Source organism: Pectinophora gossypiella, chromosome 7 (genome assembly GCF_024362695.1).
Source record: "Pectinophora gossypiella chromosome 7, ilPecGoss1.1, whole genome shotgun sequence".
NCBI classification, from domain to species: Eukaryota; Metazoa; Arthropoda; class Insecta; order Lepidoptera; family Gelechiidae; genus Pectinophora; species Pectinophora gossypiella.
In genome coordinates this window covers 16,920,441-16,941,956 of record NC_065410.1, presented here as the reverse complement: position 1 = coordinate 16,941,956, position 21,516 = coordinate 16,920,441, and the positions used below count along the sequence as shown (strand labels likewise).

Below are 21,516 nucleotides of genomic sequence, written 5' to 3'. Positions count from 1 at the left end.
GTCACTTCATACGGGATGTCGTGGAAACCATTGATATCGGGCGAGATAACACGGTCATTGATGGCTCTGTGATATGATTTTGTTGTATATGTGTCGCGGCCAGATCTTAGAATTGATCGTTTCATACTCGTAATGTGCTCGATATTTCATGAAATATAATATTATTTGTTGGCCACATCATGATGTAGTTTGGCCAGATCAATGAACACGAAACGTTTAACGATATGAGCAACAAATGCACGATTACTTCATATGGCCAAACGTTGGTAATCATATCGTAAAATTAGTAACATTATCCACCGGTAGTGGCGCTGGTGTCGATTATATTTTAAAACTTGACTGATATTATAATCGATGAATCAATGTCCCGGGGACATCACTAGTTTAGTTTGGTTATAAGACATTACAGGCTGATCACCTGATTGTCCGAAAGCAAGATAATCCGTGCTTCGGGATACACGTTAAGCCGTTGGTCCCGGTTACTACTTACTGAACTTAGTAGTCGTTACATGAGCCATGTCAGGGGTCGTTGGCGGCTCAATAGTAACCCTGATACCAGGGCTGATGGGGTTGGTAATCCTCCTCACAACCCGCACAATAGAAGAAGAAGACTACCGCACTTATTATCAGCTCTACTTATCTATTACCTATATTAATTAGACTTATTTTCGGAATTTCGGTCTGGATTACAATGAAATGAACTTTGAGCTAATAGTGATAAGAAGCCCAAGTGATTAATTGGATAGTAATAATCATGTTACTTCTCTGCTTACCCCGATGGGAGATAAGCGTCAATGTATTGTATGTAGTTCTACTTTTGTACAGGCATACCAACCTAGCTAGAAAATGAGTTAAGCAGATAATTATTACTTAGTAATAATAATTGATGTAGTTGACTGCAGGTAAAGATTTATTTGTGACTAGCTTTTGCCCGCGACTTCGTCCGCGTGGCTATCTTACGCGGTTTAGATTTTTTCATACAAATGTTTTTTCCCGCTAACTCCCGTTCCCGTGGGAATTTTGCAATATCCTTTTTTTTTTTTTTTTTTTTTTGACGTTGGGAAATGCGTTACGCATACCACGCCGCCCGGGGGGACGACGTGGTTATGTGGGACTCCCCGGGTGTCACCACCCGGTATACCCACTAAAACCCAACGGTGTTCCTCTTTGCCGCCGTGTGGCGGGGATACGGGAACGCAATTGCACACAACCGCGTCCCCGCCGGCGGATGCCCTTTAAGGCCCAGCGCCCATGGGAGCGCGTCAAGCGCCTCCCCCTCCACCGAGGGCTGCCCGGAACACTTGGGGAGCCCTACAGCACGAGACCTATGTTGTGGACGGCGGTCCCCCGACCACCGTCCACAGGTCCCCATCAAGGCGGCGCTCGGTCGATCGCGACCAAGTGCGCCCGTCGCCGCCTTCCTGGTCGCCTGCGGCGAATCGGGAGCGAGTCGACAGAGTCTTCCCGTTCCCTCTCCGCCGCTTCCTTCGCGGACATGACTATGTCCGCGAAGGTGGCGACCACTCTCCAGGCCTGCTCGCTGCCGCTCATGGCCCTAACCATGGCCGGCAGCGAGAGGTCCGCCCCTATTACTGTGGACACGGCAGCGCGAGGGACCGCCCAAGCGGGGCACTCCTCGCGCGTGTGTCGTGCCGTGTCCACTATGCCGCTCACACAATGGTGGCACTCCGCAGTTGGTTCCCTCCTGACCACCCTAAACAAGTACTCACCAAAGCACCCATGCCCGGTGAGGACCTGCGTGAGGTGGTAGGTGGGAGCGCCAGGGCACTCGATCCAGTCCCGAAGGACTGGTCGAATTGCCGCCACCAACTCCCGGCTTGAGTTCGGGGACTCAAGCGCCTCGTCCCAATCGCGGAAGAGAGTATTGCGAGCCTCGTTTCGCCACTGACCTACTTCCAGAGGGTGCGGGATCTGTCCGCTCTCTCTGGCCTCCACGCGCCGTCTATAGACCGCCGCGAGAACTCGCGCCTCAAGTTCCCACGGCGGACTGCCCGCTATTAGACAGGCCGCTGTGTACGACACTGTACGGTATGCCCGGGCCACTCTAAGCGCCATGACCCGCTGCGGTCGTCGCAGCAGGGTCCGATTCCGGACGCTTAGGGACTCCGCCCATATGGGCGCACCGTACAGTGCCATAGAGCGCACCACCCCCATATACAGATGGCGGCACGACCCTTCGGGACCTCCCAGGTTCGGGAGGACGCTTCCAAGAGCTCCGGCTGCAGCCACCAGTTTCGGGACCAAGCGCCGGAAGTGCTCTTCAAACCTCCATCTGCCATCGAGGATGAGTCCTAGGTACTTCATCGTCGACCCGATGGCGATGGAGGTTCCGCCGACCACAATGTGGGCGTTGGGAGGTGGCGCGTTCCGAGGCCTATGGAACGCTAGGGCCTCAGACTTGTGCAAGGCCACCTCGAGGCCCAAAAGCCGTATACGGCGCACCACCTGCGCTACACCCGCCGTGGCGAGGACGCCGGCTTCTCGGTGGGTGCTGCCGCGGGCCGACACGAGAGTATCGTCAGCGTAACAAGTTACGTTGACCCTCCGCAACGTGGCCCCGCGCAACACCCAGTCGTACCCGATGTTCCACAGGAACGGTCCCAGGACCGAACCCTGTGGAACACCGCACGACATAACCCGACGAGCCCATCCGTTCCGCGTCGGGAACGCCACCGTCCTTCCCTCGAAATAGTCCCGGACCAACCTTTGCAGGTGGCCGGGAACCTCGAACCGGTCCAATGCCGACATGACCGCCTCCCAGGGGAGCGTGTTGAAGGCGTTGGATATGTCCAACGATACAGCCAACAACACGTCACCCTGGGCGACCGCCTCTTCCGCCTGCTCTTTGACGCGGGTAATGGCGTCGATGGTAGACCGGCCAACACGGAACCCAAACTGGGTGTGATGTAGATCTATATGCTCAGCGAGACGATGAACGAGCACGCGCTCAAAGAGCTTGCTTGTCTCGCCGAGCAACACGATCGGCCGGTATGCAGACGGCTGATCCGCCGGACGGCTGTCCTTCCTGAGGAGGACAAGTTTTCCCTCCTTCCAGGAGCTGGGGAAGCGACCCTGTGCCAGGCACTGGGTAAATAGGGCCCGAAATTGGCTCCCCAGCTCCGAAAGCGCTAGGGCCAGCACTCGCCCCGGCACCCCATCCAGCCCAGGAGCGGTCTTTTTGAGGCGGAGTTTAACCGCGGCGTACCGCAACTCCGCCTCAGACACGGGCCGCACCTCCTCCTCATCCGTGACGGTCACAGGCCGGGCAGACCACGCCCGACTCGGAAACAGCGTTTGCACCACGCTCTCAACCAACTGGGGTTCGAGAGTCGTGGTGAGTGGCGGAGCCCAGGGCCGGAGCTTCCGCCTTACTGCCCGATATGGTCTGCCCCAAGGGTCCCGGTTTAGGATGGCAAGCCACTCTTCCCAGGACTCCTGTTTGGCTCGTGATATGGCCGTCTGGAGGGCACTACAGGCGGTCCTGTATTCGGCGTACAGGGCAACCTCCAGAGGCCTGTCACGGATGCGACGCCTTCGGTACCTCGTGTAGACGCGGCGTGCAACGACGCAAGCTTTGCGTAATTCGCGCAGCTCGGCGTGCCACCAGTACACCTGCTTACGAGGTGGGAGCGGTCTCGCTCTGGGCATCGACGCATTGCAGATGTTAGTTAGCGATGCGCCGAGCAGCTCCGCTCCCGCGTCCACATCCTCGGTAGGGTTGGAGGTGTCCGCCAGCCAGCTCTCCACCAGAGCCGCTTCCTCAGCCAGCTCTCGGTCAAGCTTCCCCAACACCCATCGAGGGCCATCCCCAGCAGAGGACCGGACCACAGACGCCATTGTGGAGGAAGACGTAGAGACATCGAAGCTGATATATCGATGATCCGACAGTGTCTCCACGTCTACCTCCACCTTCCACCTTTGGATTCTTCGGGCCATGGAAGGGGTCGCGAACGTGAGGTCCACGATTGACCCCCCCTGTTGGCGAACGCAGGTGTTCTCAGTGCCTCTGTTCAGGATCACCAGGCCCGAAATCGCCGCCCAATCTTCCAGCTCCACTCCTCTCGCGTTAGTCGCGGGTGATCCCCAAGCCACTGACTTGGCATTGAAGTCCCCCGCGACGATCACGGGGAGAGAGGGGACCTGCGCGATTAATGCGCTAACCTCAGCGAGGGCCCGCTCAAAGTCAACAAAATGCCAGCTCGGCGGAAAATAGACCCCCACGACTGCGACCCCTCCCACAACAGCCAGGACGCATCCCCTGCCCTTCGCTACCTTATCGAAGGGAGGGGAGCCGCCAGCTGCGGGAGCAACAATGGCGACCGAATTGCCGTGGTCACCTGCCCAGTCGTCTCGAGCAGGGATCACATATGGCTCGGCGACTACCGCCACGCTTATCGACCACTCCGCCATGGTTTGGGCCAAAAGGTCCTGTGCCCTGGCGCAGTGGTTGATATTGGCCTGCAGGTAACGGATGGATGCCATTTATGGATTGGTGTCCATCCGCTCCTCTCTGGTCTTCTTGGCCTTGTGCCCCTTCCGATTCGGCACTTTCTTCTTTGGGGCCGTGTCGGTCGGCTTTTTGACGGCAGAAATGCATCCGCCGCCGCCAATTGAATGAGCCGCCGGTTTGCCCGCTGCCGCACAGACAGGGCAATTGGGCTCGGCGTCACAGTCTCGTGCCTTATGGTCCGGTTGGCCGCAACGGAAGCAGAGCCTGCTGCGGTCAACCTCACAAGAGCACTTGACGCCCACGTGCCCTGACTCCAAGCAGCGATAGCACCGCATTGGTCTGGGGCCAAGGAGCCTCACCCTGGCCGAAGTCCAGCCTACCAGGACGCGACCAGTATCCGTCACCTTTTTGGCAGCGGCTATCGGGCAACTAAGCCAGAGCGCTCCGTCGCCTCTCGGGCCGAAAACTACCCTTCCGCACTTAATCGTGTCGGCCGGGCATCCCCCCTCCCTAGCTACCGCGTCCACTACCTCGATAGCGTCGACCGAGTCGTCCAGGTCTGTGACGCGGATTTCCGCGCACTTCACAGGCCTGGCGACTCGGACTGCTTCCGGGCTGAGGACTTCCCTCAATTTATTTGCCAGGGCATCCGCTTTTTCGGCTGGGTTCTCCCCGCCAATTTCCAGCATGCGCGCTCCCGTCGCTGCCCTGCGGAATCTCAAACTGTCAATGTTGAGGTCCGCAAGACGGACGCGCTGCTTTGCATCGGAGAGTATGGAGGCATAGGAGATCCCCCTGTCCTCCGCTCCGGGCACTAGGGTCAGAGTGACCGCTGCCGTTTTTGGTGTCCGGAGTTTGTTTTTCTTTTGTGCCGTGAGCTGGGCTTTTTGCGGCTTCTTGGCAGCTTTTGCCGCCTTGCTCTTGGCCTTTCGGCCAATAACCGTGGTCCATGGCACCTCCGCCGGTGTGGGGGCAATCGAGCCTCGTGCCTCTGCAGCTTCCTTTGCCGCCATCCTCTTCTTCTTGCCCTTCCCTTTCTTTCCCGCAGGAGGGGGGGCCGGAGAAGCTTGGCTGTCATTGCCAACCACCTTTCGGGCCGTTTTACCTCGCTGACCGGTGGTTTGCCCATTACTGGTAGAGGCGGCCGGGGCCCCTGCTGGCTCTTTATGAGCAGGGTCTGCCCTGGCTGCTCTGATGTCCGCTGCAAGCGGGGGCCGACGTCGCGGTTCTGGGAGGAGGCGATCCTCGATTCCCGCCAGTCTTGCGTTCAGCATGGTGCCGAACGCTTCGACATTGGCACGGGAAACCTCCTCCAGTACTTGCCGTAGACCTGGCTCCGACGGTTGGGCTGGGCGCTGACGCAGCTCTTGCAGGTCGCGACGGAGGTCAGCGACCTCTTTCACTAGCCGAGAGTTGGCAGCCTCCAGCCGCACGACTTCCTCTGACATGGACCGGGCTCTTATTAGGGACACCGCCTCCTGAATCCCTTTGACTGCGTCTTTAAGGGCCCGGACATATGTCCCCTTGAGATTAGAGGACTTTGTGGCGACCATTGTGATGGTCTCCAGTGAAGTCCTCACAACCTTCTCAAGAGCAGCGCCTGTCTGCTGGTCTTTCTCCTCCAGCTGGGGGGGGTTGGGCTGTACAGAGGCCCTAGCCTCCTTCAATTATCATCCTGAAATATCCTGTTGCAACTAAACTTTAAGTTTACTTAGGTACCTGCATGCCAAATTTCAAGCGTCTAACTTAAGCGGTTTAGATTTTTCATACAAAAGGATTTTTCCGCTAATTACCGTTCCCGTGGGAATTTCGGGATTTCCTTTCTTAGTGCACCTCTACTGTAACTAAGCTACGTCCCTTCCAAATTTCAAGTGCCTACGTTTAGCCGTTTAGGCTGTACGTTGATATGTCAGTCAGTCAGTTTCTCCTTTTATATATTTAGATATAATATTAAAGAAAACTTTACCTGACCTTTCGAAACGTCTCGTCGAGGTAACCCACGAGGGCTGGCAGCTAATTTTGTCAAAGGGTTGGTTTAGCTGTTCAAAGGGGAAATGCTGCCGGTCTTTTGAGCACTTTGCCTCGGTGTGATACTTTGGAGGAGTTTTTCTTTTTGTAGATAACTGTATGTTGTTTTGTGTTTAAAGTAAAGTAATTTTAGAATTTTCTGTTTAGTAATTATTGTTTATAATTATAAGCGTAACGGCCTCTGTGGTCCAGTGGTTGAGCGTTGGACTCACGATCCGGAGGCCTCGGGTTCGAATCCCGGTGGGGACATATCACAAAAATCACTTTGTGATCCCTAGTTTGGTTAGAACATTACAGGCTGATCACCTGATTGTCCGAAAGTAAGATGATCCGTGCTTCGGAAGGCACGTTAAGGTCCCGGTTACTATTTACTGATGTAAGTAAATAATCGTTACGTGAGCCATATCAGGGGCCTTTGGCGGCTCAATCATAACCCTGACACCAGGGTTGATGAGGCTGGTATTCCACCTCACAACCCATACGATAAGAGAAGATTATAAGCGTTAAAAGTTTTTAAAATATTCTTGGAGACAGACCAATCACATACACACCACAGACTACAATATAACTATTATTAACTTAACTATCATAATAGACTAACTTCACTATCATTTAGCATCTTATTGGTTGAGCGTGTTTTAAGTACACTATGGAAAGCATCTCGCCCACTAAAAGGTCCTGGCGTGGTATTATAACACTAACACCGTAAATAAGACCTCCATTATATGTATCATATATTTTATATCGATTAATACAAAAACTCGTCCGAACCATAAATTAATGCTAATAACGAGACTAAATTCGTTGTTATTGTTGTGGTGCTAACAATAAAATAGGGTAGTTTCCAACTAGTCAAATCAGTTTTTTTTTATATGAAAAAAAAAAACAACCTAAAGCATAGAAAAACGTGATAAAATGTAAATGATAAAAATACGTTTAATATGTACAACGCCATCTATACTGTTTTTGCGGAATGTAGAGCCTGGAACGTTCGTCGTTCACCTAAAAAAGCAATATTGCTGTTTGAAATTTGTTGGCGTTGCGCAAATGTCAAATTACAAATTGGCTTTTTTTTAGCGTCACCCAATAGGGTCCACATAATATCAGCGTCGTGGTTCACGCCGCGACTTGTGCTGAGTGAGGCCCTTTTATCTCAGGACGTCCACCACCACCTTATGATCATTTCGACTAACATCCTTCTTGCTTTTTTTGTAACTGTTTTAGTGGAAATTTGATATGATATTGTTGTCTTTCTTTTTGTGTGTGGCGTCCTTTTATAATAAACTATTTCTATTCTATTCTTTTTAGATGAATTGCTTCAATGTGGCTTTTTTAAGGCCCCCGTTGTCACAACTAATGCGGTTGTTAAAGAATGTTGTTGTTTTGTTGCAGAGGGCAGCTCACCCGATGTGTTAGACCACAATGACGGGGAACAACGCACCAACCTGAATATTAGTGATGTTTGTAAGTACCGTTATCAAATAAACTCTTCATAAGATTGCGATAGAAAAACAAAATATTTACACTTAAAAATTGACGTTCGTAAGTGTAGTAGTTGTTAGAGTAATAAAATGTATTTAAGTAGTTCGGTTACTGCTATCTGATGTTTGTTAAAATAAAATATCGATTTGGGAAAATATGATTTGTAACATGGCAACATCGATTAAAACAATGGCACTTAGAGAGCTAACGGTTTAAAGAAGATGTGATCGCATGAAAAATAAAAGGAAAAGAAAAGAATATACATTATCAAGACTTGTTGGTGTTTAATTTGAAATAGTGTAGCAGAAAACTCGGTGAGGTGTAAAGGTGAACTAAGTTCTCCGATGATGGATGTACAATAAGCTGCAAAAGGCCAATCAGTTTCTTGCAAAGTAATAAATTAACTGATTGCACTAAATATCGTTTCTGTAATAGACCAAAAACACCTACAAAAACATAAATTTTATAATTGTGACAACTAATGGTTCATAATTTCACCACTGTTTACAAATAATTCGCTGGGCTCAGTGACTGCACTTTTGCTCTTTGATTGTACGTCTGCCTACCTCAATTGGGATGTAGTCGTGAGCTTATGTTAGTGAGAGTAACTGTTACCAACTGATTCTTGAAAAGAAACAAGAGTAGGAATACGGAATACCTATAGAGTGAACCGAAGTGTATTCGCGAGAAACTCTATGACGTATTTGTATATTTTTCCCTGTAGAACAAAGCAATTAAAATAGTTTTTGACGTCAACAAGCCAGTTTCAGACTGCAATGACCAATAAACGCTCTACCTTCATACATTCATAAAAGATTCATACACATCTTGTATAGGTATAAAAGAAGCGATAATTGTAAGGTACACTTACTCTGCCGATAATAACCAGAAAGGGACCGAGATGTTTGTTTTTTTTTTTTTTTAAACTAGTCTGATGATGTCAAGCCTTTCTTCAAGAGGACAGTCGAGATATCTAAGTATATCTCGACTGTCCTCTTTATAATTATGAACATTGGTTGATACTTAGAAGCTTGTAAAGGAACCTTTGGAATATTTCAAATAGAAAGTATTCCAAATTGGGGATGTCCTTAAAAAGGCTTAATACGATCTACTCTGAACAGGCGTGCCTGTATGAAACAGGAAAAGGTCCCTGACATGACTTATGTAACAACTACTTTCTTACATCAGTAAGTAGTAACCGCGTGCCTTCCGAAGCACGTATCATCTTACTTTTTGGACAATCAGGTGATCCGCCTGTAATAATGATTCACACGGTGGCAAGTCCAGGCCATCGCCTATGTCAGGGAGTCCCTAACTTAAGCTGATAAACAGATGAACACATAGAAGATCCTATTCCGTATTGACGAAGAATATATTTGCTTACATAATTTAAATATGTTACGCGAATAATGACCTTATGATGTAGGTACTATTGGTATGGTTATTTATTGTTCCATTGATAGGTCACGTGAATACATACCTTAGGTAAAATATATTAACTATGTAAATGTGCGGGCGGAGTTATAAATAGCCAGAAAATAAAACGAAGAAGAATGTTTTATTTATAAGATAAATGGGATTCTGTATACAAGTTGCCAGTGTATCGATCGCCAATAAATATGTTGTTAGACTAGACATAACATAGTAACTAGCAACATTGTTCATTTCAACTTTTTTCTTTTGTTTCTTGACCACGCATCATGGAAATTTACTAAACACGCGCCCATCTGGGCAGAACCATTTTAGTTCATGAGTAATCGAATCGAAGACGAAATATGGTAATTGCTTGACTAAATCACAATATCTACACTTGCCAATGCAGACTTTGACAAGAACGTAGTTGGGTAAAAAGTACGGTTCTTTTCCAGAAAAATGTACCTTTTCTATTCTGAGAGCTTAACATAACATAGCATCACGCCTATATGTCCGAAGGGGTAGCCAGAGAGAGGTATACATTACGAGGAATAATTGATCAAGTATCCGAAATGAAAATGATAACTGCTAATATTATACATATACACTCTAAGAGGTATGTACCTGAGGTACATAATTATTCAAAAATGTAATGTAATGGCAGAAGCATATATAAAACTAATTGTTGTTTGATATTGGATCACTATATTGCTTCTCTTTATTTTGATCCGAATAATAATGGGTGGATGTTGTAATTGTACCGTGGTGTAATAAAAAGGGTCACTATTTATACCCAAAAACAAAGATACAAGATGCATGTGTCTGTTATCCATAATATCAGCGTCGTGGTTCACGCCGCGACTTGTGCTGAGTGAGGCCCTTTTATCTCAAGACGTCCACCACCACCTTATGGTCATTTCGAATAACATCTTGCTTTTTTGTAATTGTTTTAGTTGGAATTTCATATGATGTTGTTGTCTTTTTTTTGTGTGTGGCGTCCTTTCATAATAAACTATTTCTATTCTATTCTAAATTAGAAGTTTAAACGAAGAAAAAACTTAACATACGCCATCTATCGTGTTTTTGGGGAACGCTGATTGGAAAGTACCTCGTTAGCACTGCAAACTACAGCTCTTTGCATTCTTACCGTACTGTATTTTGATTAGCCCTATCCATCAATGGACTGACGCCATAGAATTCAGGAAACTTCCTCGCACAAATATTACAGGCTGTCGATGCTCGCCTACCTTTGCCTGTTATTTCACCATTGTCGTAACTGACGGAAAACCCAGTTTTTAATATTATAAAATAAGTATTATTCATCTGACTTAAAATAATAGGTAGTATATGTGTAGGCATAGATACAGGTGAGTATGCTAATTTGCGTTCTGAAACAATGGGAGGAAAATCAATTTTGCAAACGTGAAAATTAATTGACTGAGCTTTGAACTTGAGTGCTTTTACTTCAGTAAGCAGGAAAATTACTTGTTATGCCTCTTAATATTATGATTATTATGTAAAGGTAAATACTAATAATTATGTACTCAGATATAGATGGCTTTCAGAGAACGGACAGTAATAATTTATGGATAGGTTTTTGCGAAAATTAATCACCTTTTGTGGTGTGGTGAAGGAAACTGGTTATTATTGTCAAAATGTTTACCATACTATGTGGCTTGTCACACTACTGCTATTTGACCGTCGTTTGTTTTTGACAATACACACTATGCATATTCACTTCACAAATATCGAACGTAGGTACAAAATGCGTTTATTTCAAGTACTTATAACGGATCTTTTACCTTCTGAAGGGTTTTGCCAACTGCACGAAGGTTTCCAAAGCAATCTAAACTGACTTATCTCTAATGTAATCGTCTCTAGAACTAGGTTTTATTACTAGATGCTTAGACTGTCGATGTTCCGACTTGAGAATCACGTAAACATTGAATATTTCACCTAAAGTGTTATTATTTGGATATATGACAGAACCTACAGCACGGTCATAATATTTATATAGAAAGAAGAAAGAAAGTCATTTATTTTAGAAATAAGTAAGTGGGTGCACAGCGTAGAGGAGTGAACAAAATAATAAAAAACCTTATCTCTAAAAAGAAAAGGGACATCAGGTCAGCAAAATGTTGTGACACTCCGACATTGAAAGAGTGCCACAACGCTTATTTTCAGATATGTATAATGCATTAAGTTATATTAATAGATATAGTATTTATTATTCTTAATTCACATACTAGTATATTAAAAAGTATTTGTTTTTCCTATTGTATGGAAATAAAATAATAATTAGTCATAATGACCATATTTCTTAAAATTGGCAAATTCTCCGAAATATTTTTTTATTTGTTCACATGTATTGTTAATTGCTGTATTCTGTAGTTACGTACAATGTTCTTAGAACTGCCAGTTACAAAGTATGTTGTTTAAAATCATGTAAATGTATGCACGATGCGTTGGTACGTGTAATTTATAATTAGTTTCTAACTTGCCTGGACGGAAACAGTGGATTTGATCATATCTCGGGCGCATACCAGCGATTTATCGAATCGTTTTCTTTTATATCTCATTAACAGTCATGGGGTGTTCTTATTTGCCTAAGATTCACCGGTTGACTAATATGGATGGCACTTTTGTATTGAAAGAATCCCACGAAACCGGGATTGGCAAGAATTGGTAGCTTAAATTAATAATTTGTTTTAGGGAAACTCGGACGACGTCGTGTGTTGTCCTGTTGGTGAGAGTTCTCAGTGCTCCCCATTTGTCTGACCAAATAGTCATCTGCGGCAAATCAATAAAAAAAAAACACGTCATAACAAACTATACACCTCTTGATACTTTCGTTGCTTATTAACAAAAAGTGCAGTTAATTCGCACGGGACAGGTACAGTCATGAGCAATATAATGTACCCACTTTAGGACTCTGTCGCACTAACATATTTGACATTTAATGAGACTTACAGTTCAATTTGTCAAAAAAGTTAATGTGACATTGTACCAAAGTGTATACACATTAATGCTCGTGACCGTAAAGTTATATTGTTTAGTGACATGGTTGACGTGTTGCAGTCGAGGCGATATCGCTCGCGGACCCGTCGTTCGCCGCGGGCGTGGCCGACGCGGCCGTAGAGGACAGCATGGCGCGCGCGCCGGCCCCGCACGGGGGGCCCTTCGTAAGGATCGTCGAGCAGCCGGCTAGCAAGGCGCTACGGTGAGTACAAGCTACTTTATTAACATTATAGTTCTTGTGCTCTGGCATGATGCGAATAAGGAGCTTTGCCAAGTTTGCCAAACGACAGTGACAGTCGTGTCAGTGATAAATGTATATGGGATTGACATGTCACCTTTGTCAATCCCATACATTTTTGTCGCTGTCACTTTTTGAATTCTTTTGCAACTATACACAGTACAGTAAATTGTACGATTTTGACAGCTGTCATAGATAATTACTATGCTATAACACAAGAGGTATTCATAACATCGTCATCATGATCATCTACCGGAGTTGGCGATGTCGATCATCGACCTTACAACACTGCCCACGTGTTATGAGTCCCCTTTAGGAGGAGCTGAGTGGACGGAGTGTCAGAATTTTCTGTTTGGTATTATTTGCTGCGTTTACTAGATCGGCAATAAAGATGGCGACTTAATTCGAAAATATTGCATATATACGGCATTTTATGACGACGCGTGTTTTATGAAGACTTATTTTGTGTGTGCCATCCATGCACGGCATAAGTATAGTCACGAGAACATTATAACCACAGAAGATGTTATTTTAATTACATAATGGCCCCGATTCCTGCAGACACCGCCTAATTTTATTTTAAGTTATATCCGTCATTTTCATATCCGTCGAAAAGGAAAGGGACGGATGATTCACAGCTCTTAATTTTAGGAAGAATGAGTAAATGAATGTGTCGGGTTATTGACTGATGTAAAATTTTTAGACGGTTGGTTTAGATTTGTGCTTAAAATTTACGTGTGTTCCATAAATTTTATGCTTGTCGATTACCCGTCCCTTTTCTTTTCGGCGGATAAGAAAATGACAGATATAACTTAAAATAAAATTAGATGGTATTTACAGGAATTAGCACCATTATCTTTGTCAGAGTGAGTAAGTTTTGCTGAAAATGGCGAGGGCGATAAGTATCTATTTACTTTCTCAGAAATGGTCCATGTTGGAACATTTTCAGTTAATTGTAAATCTCATAAAGGGAGGATCCATATGTCACCTTATGTCAATCCCGTAACAATTTTATTACAGTCACTGTCGCTTTTCGAAATCGTTTCAAGTTTTAAAACTTGCCTAAGCCCCCAGAATCTTTATTCTTGTTTGACATCAATCTATTCCCAACACTTTAATTCAACATTTTTATTTATACCTTAGTACAGGTAAGATGCCGTTGTCGCTCGGTAACAAGTGTGAAGATATATTAAAGCATTATTTCATCGTTATTTTTTGCTCATACACGTTTTCTATTCTTAGTACTTCGAAATATTCCATAGGCACATTTATATTACCTATCCCTAGAAATATACACCATCAAACGCTATTTTAATACCTACGTCATTGTAACACGTCATAATTTTGTTCGTCAATTGGTTTTTAACGATAGTTTTATTCTATTTCAGTTTTGATAGTAAGGTCGACGTTCCCTTACATAGAGTTAAGTACTTGTAGTGAAACACAAATGCTGAGTAATCGTTGAATGACGATCCTGTATCAGAGTATTTACGACGCTATTGAACTGTAATTACTGATAGTAATTACTTATCGCTAGGTTGTATTTCTTGCGGAGTGGCCAGTAAATACATGCGACGGGTTGTATGCGCTGTCTCTATCTTTTTAATTGAAATCCACGCTTAGAAAAAGTTTTAAACGGGCGAAATAACAGATAAGATATAAGAAAATTACTCACACGATATTTACAAATAACTACTATTTTCAGTTTTATAATGCTGGTTAAATAACCGATGGTCTCTCGATCTGGAAGACCCAGATTCTATTCCTGTTGGGGAACTATCATAAAAATTCTGATCCCTAGTCAGTAGCCATAGCAGACTGGTCACCCAATTGTCTGAAAGTAAGAAAATCTTTGCTTCGGAAGGCATGTAAACGTAACGCTACTTAAGCAAGTATTTAGTCGTTACATGAGCCATTATCGGGGCTTTAGGCGGTTCAATAGTAACCTTGGCAACATGGTTGATGAGGTCAATATAACCCACATAAGAGATGAAGAAGGTGAAGGGCAGGAAACTCAGAAAAAAGCAGCAGCAAAGAGCGTATTCCAATCTAAAGGGCTAGCAACGCACTTGAAACCCTCCTGGTGTTGCGGGTATCAATGGGCGACGGTAAGTGCTTTCCATCAGGCGATCCATTTGTTCGTTTGCCCCTATTATAAAAAAAAAAACCTCGCACGCAGATACATAATGGCCCCGATTCCTGCAGACACCTCCTAATTTTACTTTAAGCTATACCTGTCATTTTCTTATCCGCCGAAAAGGAAAAGGACGGATGATTCACAGCTCTTAATTTTAGGAAAAATAAGTAAATTAATAAATAACCCGGGCGAATCAAAAAGGTATCTCGCTGGTATGCAAACCATTTGACGTGTGCTGTCAACATAATTCTGTCGGGTTATTAGCCAATGTAAAATTTTTAGACGGCCGTTTTAGATTTGTGCTTAAAATTGACGTGTGTTCCATAAATATTACGCTTGTCGATTACCCGTCCCTTTCCTTTTCGGCGGATATGAAAATGACAGATATAACTTAAAATAAAATTAGATGGTGTTTACAGGAATTAGCACCATTAAATGTACAGCAACAGAGCAACCTTGCCATAAAGGCAAATAAAGTACAAAGTGGAACGAAAACCATTGAATTTTCAATTGCCGCGAAAGGCTAAGCCAGTTCCGCAAGTGGGTCATTCCCTTGCGATCTGTGGTATGACCAATGAAGCGGATACTACATCATGGTGATATAGGAGTATGGCAGGCTGCCAGCCGCGGGTTCTGTTACCTATTTATTTATTCAATCTTAATACTAAATACACAATTCATAAATGCCCTGCGAAACTGTTTGAACAGGTTGTCTGCAGCAATGAGTCTCTAATATTTAGTCATTTAACAAGAATCAAAGAACGCTAATAAGAGTAAGGGAAAATAAGCAAATATTGAGAGTTACTGAGGACAGAGAACGCAAGATGATCGGACACACAAAAAGACAATCTTAAAAAATAATAAAAGAACGCTCTTTCCTCGAATCATTCGAATCGTTATGCGAAATGAATCGAGTCGCAGTATTCAATACCAGTTTGCAAACTGGGGTAGACCTCGATAGCTGTGCGCAAGCGCAAGGATGCCGCAAGGACAAGTCGATGACCTCACTGGCTCACTTAACTAGATATGTGGGTATGGACACCTGGGTTCTTCGGGCTGATATTATTACATCCAGTATTTGTATATAATCTGTCTTTTTTTTTGTTGTGAGATGTCAGGATCGAAGCAAATGGAATTCCATAGTTTCTGTTTACCCCAGTGAGAAAAAGGCGTGAATTTATTTATGTATATAACTTTGTCTTTAACTTTGTAAAACAGTTTGACCTCAATCTCACCAGATGGTTATTGAAGATGTGGTCTAAGATAGTACGTTTGCCCAGTAAATACCTATTCACACTATTTTTAAGGTTCCAAGATTGTAGAGGTATGTGTGTATTAGAATACTACCTAATATACTACCTAGGTTAGTAGCCAACCGTGTCAGTAAAGATTGGTTAGCATGGTATGGGCATGTAATGAGGAGGGATGAAAGGCATATAACGAGGAAAGTTATGAGTAGGAATGTGGATGGATATAGGGGTAGGGGACGACCCAAGAAAGTGTGGATGGATTGTGTAAAGAAAGATATGTGTGTGGAAGGTGTGAGTACTGAGATGATGAGTGACAGAAATGAATGGAAGAGTAGTACATGTTGTGCCGATGCCACTAGAGTGGGATAAGCGCAGGGAGATGATGATGATGACGGTGAACCACAGGACCATAGAGGCTATTTATATGAACTTCGCACTAAACCAAAAATCAGAAATCAGAATCATTTATTCAACGTAATTATCATGGATAAACTTGTTGAAGGTCAATGTAACATTTTTGAATTTACGTCATTTCGCAAGGTGTTATGGCTGAGGAGAAGAAATGACAAGAAACTGCAACAGCAACACATCTTTTAAAAACCAATGAGGATATAAATTACAAGTTATTTAATAACTAGAGGAACACATTCAATACCAGACATTTTTATCATTTTTATCAAAGGAATGTAAACAACAGTGGATTGTTGAAGAAACCAAACCCGATGCCGGTTTGGAAGTGTTATTGTTTCCTCAATCGGGAACTTACAAATCAACACTACTCCATTATTGCACCATAAAGTAATACATAGTTGCATACAGATATAAGATAGACTTATTTCTTGTTTGAAATAGGCAGTTGGCTCGGTTAAAAGTTATAAAACGCTAATCAAGAAATAGAAGCCAGTCTAACATGATCAAATATTTGTGGCATTTTACTTTTTAATTTATTTTCCAATTACAATGATGAATTGCTATAAGGCCGCCCATTTGTACTGTTGCTAAATGTTTTATAAATGTTGGTATGTTTTGTTTGTGTGCAATAAAGTACCTCTATATTTGATTTTGATTTGATGAATTAAGTAACAATGAGTACGACGTTTGACCGCTTTTTTTTCTTCTGGCTTCCGCGGTTAGCGATGCGCCAATTACAAATCTTGAGAGTGATCTTGGTCTTCAATGATAATTATCGTGGTATCATTGTGGCATTTCATATTATTATTGTGCAGTCGTTAAAACGAGGAAACTTTTCAATAATAAAATATACCGGATAGGGAACGGAATTTGGAACAGGTGAGGATCAGGAGAGGAAATTGAAGACTTTCAAATTCCATAAAAAAAATTAGTACTTAAAAAGATTTTCAATTGACTAGCAAAGAGAATATAATCACTATGTTCCGCGGAGGTCCGTGTTGCTCTATGGTTTCAAGAGACGAGCACTCCAACGAGCACTCGCACTTAGTTATCATTCTGAGACTTGCACAAATCTGTTGTCTAGGTTGTCAAGCAGCCTAATGCTGATGTTCTCAACTCAAAAAGTCACATTTATCTCAGAGATGCGTTTAAATATAATCACAGAACTAAGCCACCAATGGCGCTAGCGTGCAAGCTGGCTACATTATAATACGTATCATCACATTTGAATATTTCAAAGGTTATCGGCCTCGGGTTATGTAAACTACAGATACTCGGATAACTGCCATATGGGCGATATGTTGGAAGCTGCCGGCGTATTTCCCGTACGTTTTATTGAACAAAAATCCGCGCTTCAAAAGTTTGTGGGTTTCTGAATGGAGAACCACAGACATTTTTACTTTCGTTTCCTTCCACGCACACATAATTATACCTATACCATCATCATCATCAGGCCTCATACGTCTTTTCCAGATGATTTATACAGTGTCTACCTACATATAGAACGATAATTGTCCGCCCCGCACAAATTCGTATCGGGTACCGACTTCACCCCCTCTGGGTCATATTTTAGTATTAAATGGCCGTCAGCTTTTGAGGACTAATGGGAAGCGCGGAATGATAGATCAGCGAAGTTTTTCTATTTGTCTATGCCTAAAACTTTCTAAATGTAATATAGTATAATTATAGTAAAGTATGCAAGAAAGTTGTCAAGAAAGTTTCTCAGTAAGCCGTGTGTACAGGATTGATTAGCGCTTTGCAATCTGCGCACACGCCGCAAGTTGCTAATGTCTGCTGTGGGCGGCCGGCGTCTGCGCTGAATATAACCTCATTTCTAAGAACACACTTCCAGTTTACCACAATTGCATCAAAAATAATAGGGATAATATCCTGGGTCCCATAATCCATAAGGTTATCAAATATGGCATGCGTCCGCGCATTAGTCTACAAGTAAATAGTCCTTATCATATCGTCACTGGAAAGGCAAAATTACGTAAGCGCCAAAAGGCCATTTCGAGAAAAAGCCGTTTAAAGTTTCATTTTTTCGTTTTTTTATCATAACTTTTTACCCAATTATCCAATTTAGATGATGTCAAAGTAAGGTTACATTGTTTTTTAATTTTCTATGTCCAGCAATACATATTATAACTGTTGGATTGCTATTTTAGGATATAGTGGCGCTTACGTAAAAATGACTTCAGTTTACAGTAAAGCAAATTTACTTAACCGCCATCTGGTTAAAATATTATTTGGAAGCAAAATTACTTACAGCTCTTACGACAATGCATACGAGAACGACAATATTTCTTTAAATATAATAATACTGTAATGTTAGCGGAGTAAAAGTTACTGTAACGACTTTTACACATCTGCTCTCATTATGTAAAAATTGCCTACAAAGTGATCGATTGATTATGTCAGTTCACCAAAAATTCTTTAAAGTAAGTTTTTGTAATATCTTACATGGGTAAAAAGACGTAAGAGACAAATAATTATTCTTAATACCTCTTTAAACTACTTATTACTTCAATTGATTTATAAAAGTGGCTATTAAAATACTGAAGTGCCAGAAATAAAGTTTCATAAAATATAAATAATAGCGTACAACCCGTTATCTGTTTGTAAAAGTTTCTTTTTAACACTTTCAAAGACAGAACGTATACGGACGTTCCGATTCCAAGGTGCCATACTACCTATTATGAACCACCAATGACCCATGGTCTCTGTCCGTGAAAGGGTTAAACGGTTTTATTTAGCTAAACCCGTACGGTATATTTGTATCAAAATTAGATATTGCAATTTAAGTACCTTCCTGTTGTCAGATTGATCTGAAATTTGGTACGCACCTTTAATTCCGATGTCAATACAATATAATAAAATCAATAACATTATAAATCTAAGATGGCAGCCGGTACATAAAGGGGGATTACATATTTTTCCACAACCCCCTCAATATGGGTATCAAAGATAGGACTACACTAGTAGAATACTGTCATTATGTCAAAATTTCAAATCCAAGATGGACGATATTACAAAATGACTGAAAGAAGGATGTTGCCCTTAATTTTGTCATTGTCATCCACCGTCCATAATATGCAGGGCAGCACAGTGGATCGCTGGGTGGGGTCGCTCCGCGAAGCCTGTGAAATCCCCAGGAGGCTTCTGAGCTTCTGGAAGGAGATAGGTTGGCTTACGTAGTCAACAATTACACGCATAATGGGCCACCTTAGAGTCTAAATGCGGAAAACAGAGCCCACTAACATAACATAACATATGCAGGGCAGCACAGTCGACCATGCAGTAGTATATTTGGGCTCAAAATTGTTTGAATTAGGACAAGCATACGTGGCTCTAAGTCGAGTCAAGTCTCTGGAAGGGTCAAGTCTTTTTAATTCCTCAATAATTCCCCTTATTGTTTTAAGAGTATTTACCACGAAGTTTAATACACTTTTCCATTCGCTCGAACCAGGTATTATTTAACATTTATTCCACTCCAAAGTAGAAGTGTTCAAAATGGCTGACTTGAAAGCGTTGGCCGCTTCTTCACCGCACTGGAACCTTTGACCGCGAAGAGTTTCTTTTTTAATTTTAGGAAATGTAAAGAAATCATTGGAACTTAGGTCAGGACTGTATGGAGGATAGTCAAGAATTTCTACGTTTTCCTGCTTCAAATAATCGTTTGACGAGCGGTGTGTGAGCTTGCGTTGTCATGGTACAGCATCCTGCACTCCTGCGCATCATCATGCGTCGCTTTGGGTTAGATTTTCGAAGTTCGGCGATGACTTGTGGTAAACAAATTGTGGTATACCAATCTGCATTAACCGTCCTACGATCTTCAAGTGCAATTGTCGCAACATGACCGATTTTCTCCACGAAGGTAGCCACCATCTTCTTTGAAGTGCTTCGAGAGCGAACAACTTTAGTTGGCTTTGACTCGTTTTGGAAGACCCAAACTGTGGATTGTTGTTTGGAATCAGGATAATAGCATAAATCCAAGATTCGTCACCACTGATGATGTCGTACACGTGATTTGACTCTCCTCGGTTGAACCTCTGAAGAGTTTTCTTACACCATCTGACGCGGGCTACCTTATGATCGTCAGAAAATGCGGGATGCAACGGCAAACTAGTTTTCTCACACCAAGTGCCTCATTCAATATCGTTTAAATGGTTGTCCCTGAAATGCCTAATAACGCCTCTATTCTCGGTATGTCACATGACGATTTTTGAGGATTAGTTGTCTCACAGCAACGATATTATCTTCAGTGAAGGCGGATATCCACGCTCGAATTCTAAATACCAGCGTTCGATGGCTCGCAGACATGGCACTTCATCGTGGAATAGAGATTTTAACTGTTTGAAACACTGAAGTCGCAGTAGGCCTCTTCGAAAGTTATAGAAAATTTTTCTTTGTAAGATTCATTTTCGGACATGATCTGACAGATTCAAACCAACGCTGTGACTAAACAATTGCATTAATCCTAATGCTTTCAATTGTTTTGATATTCGAAATTCCAACAAATTTGAATTTAGAGTTCTCAATTCAAAATTGGCGCTAAATATGCAAACGACAGAACTTAAAAAGTATAACAAAGTCGCTTTTTCTGTCCCTATATCCCTATGTACGCTTAAATCTTTAAAATTGCGCAACGGATTTTGATGCAATTTTCTTTAGTAGATAGAGTGATTAAAGAGGAAAGTTTATAGGTATGTATAATAACATCCAATAAATAGTGTAGAAATACTGTTATTTTTCAGGATTTTAATGTGATGTCGTAAATAATTTCATTTTTCCTCAGCATTGCATCCGAGCGAAGCCGGGTCGCTAATAAATTATAAAATCAATTCTAAAATAGTTTTACTTTTAGATCTATTGTTAAAAAATAACTTCCTGGGAAACTTACTGCTAGCCCACAAACTTGCTTAATAACAGCATAAAAATGCGAAGGCAAATTTACGTACACGCCTTACTTATTCTAAATACTGTAAGTCAAAATTACTTATTCGCCATTCACTGCATAAACATGCTAAGACATTTTTTTCTTATACGCCTTACTTATTTTAAAAGC

General features: G+C 43.0%; 1 protein-coding gene across 8 annotated transcripts in view; it reads left to right on the top strand.

Annotated features, from left to right (window-relative positions):
* The window catches only part of LOC126368378 (embryonic polarity protein dorsal), a 70,935-nt gene that overhangs the window by 8,970 nt on the left and 40,449 nt on the right, over positions 1-21,516 (top strand). For all 8 annotated transcript variants that reach the window (XR_007566580.1, XR_007566579.1, XR_007566578.1 and 5 more), the window contains 2 exons: positions 7,892-7,963; positions 12,473-12,614. Coding sequence is in view for 5 of the 8 variants with exons in the window: in XM_050012326.1 (XP_049868283.1) it covers positions 7,892-7,963; positions 12,473-12,614 (214 nt within the window). In the remaining 3 variants the exon portion in view is untranslated. The remainder of the gene's footprint in view (positions 1-7,891; positions 7,964-12,472; positions 12,615-21,516) is intronic.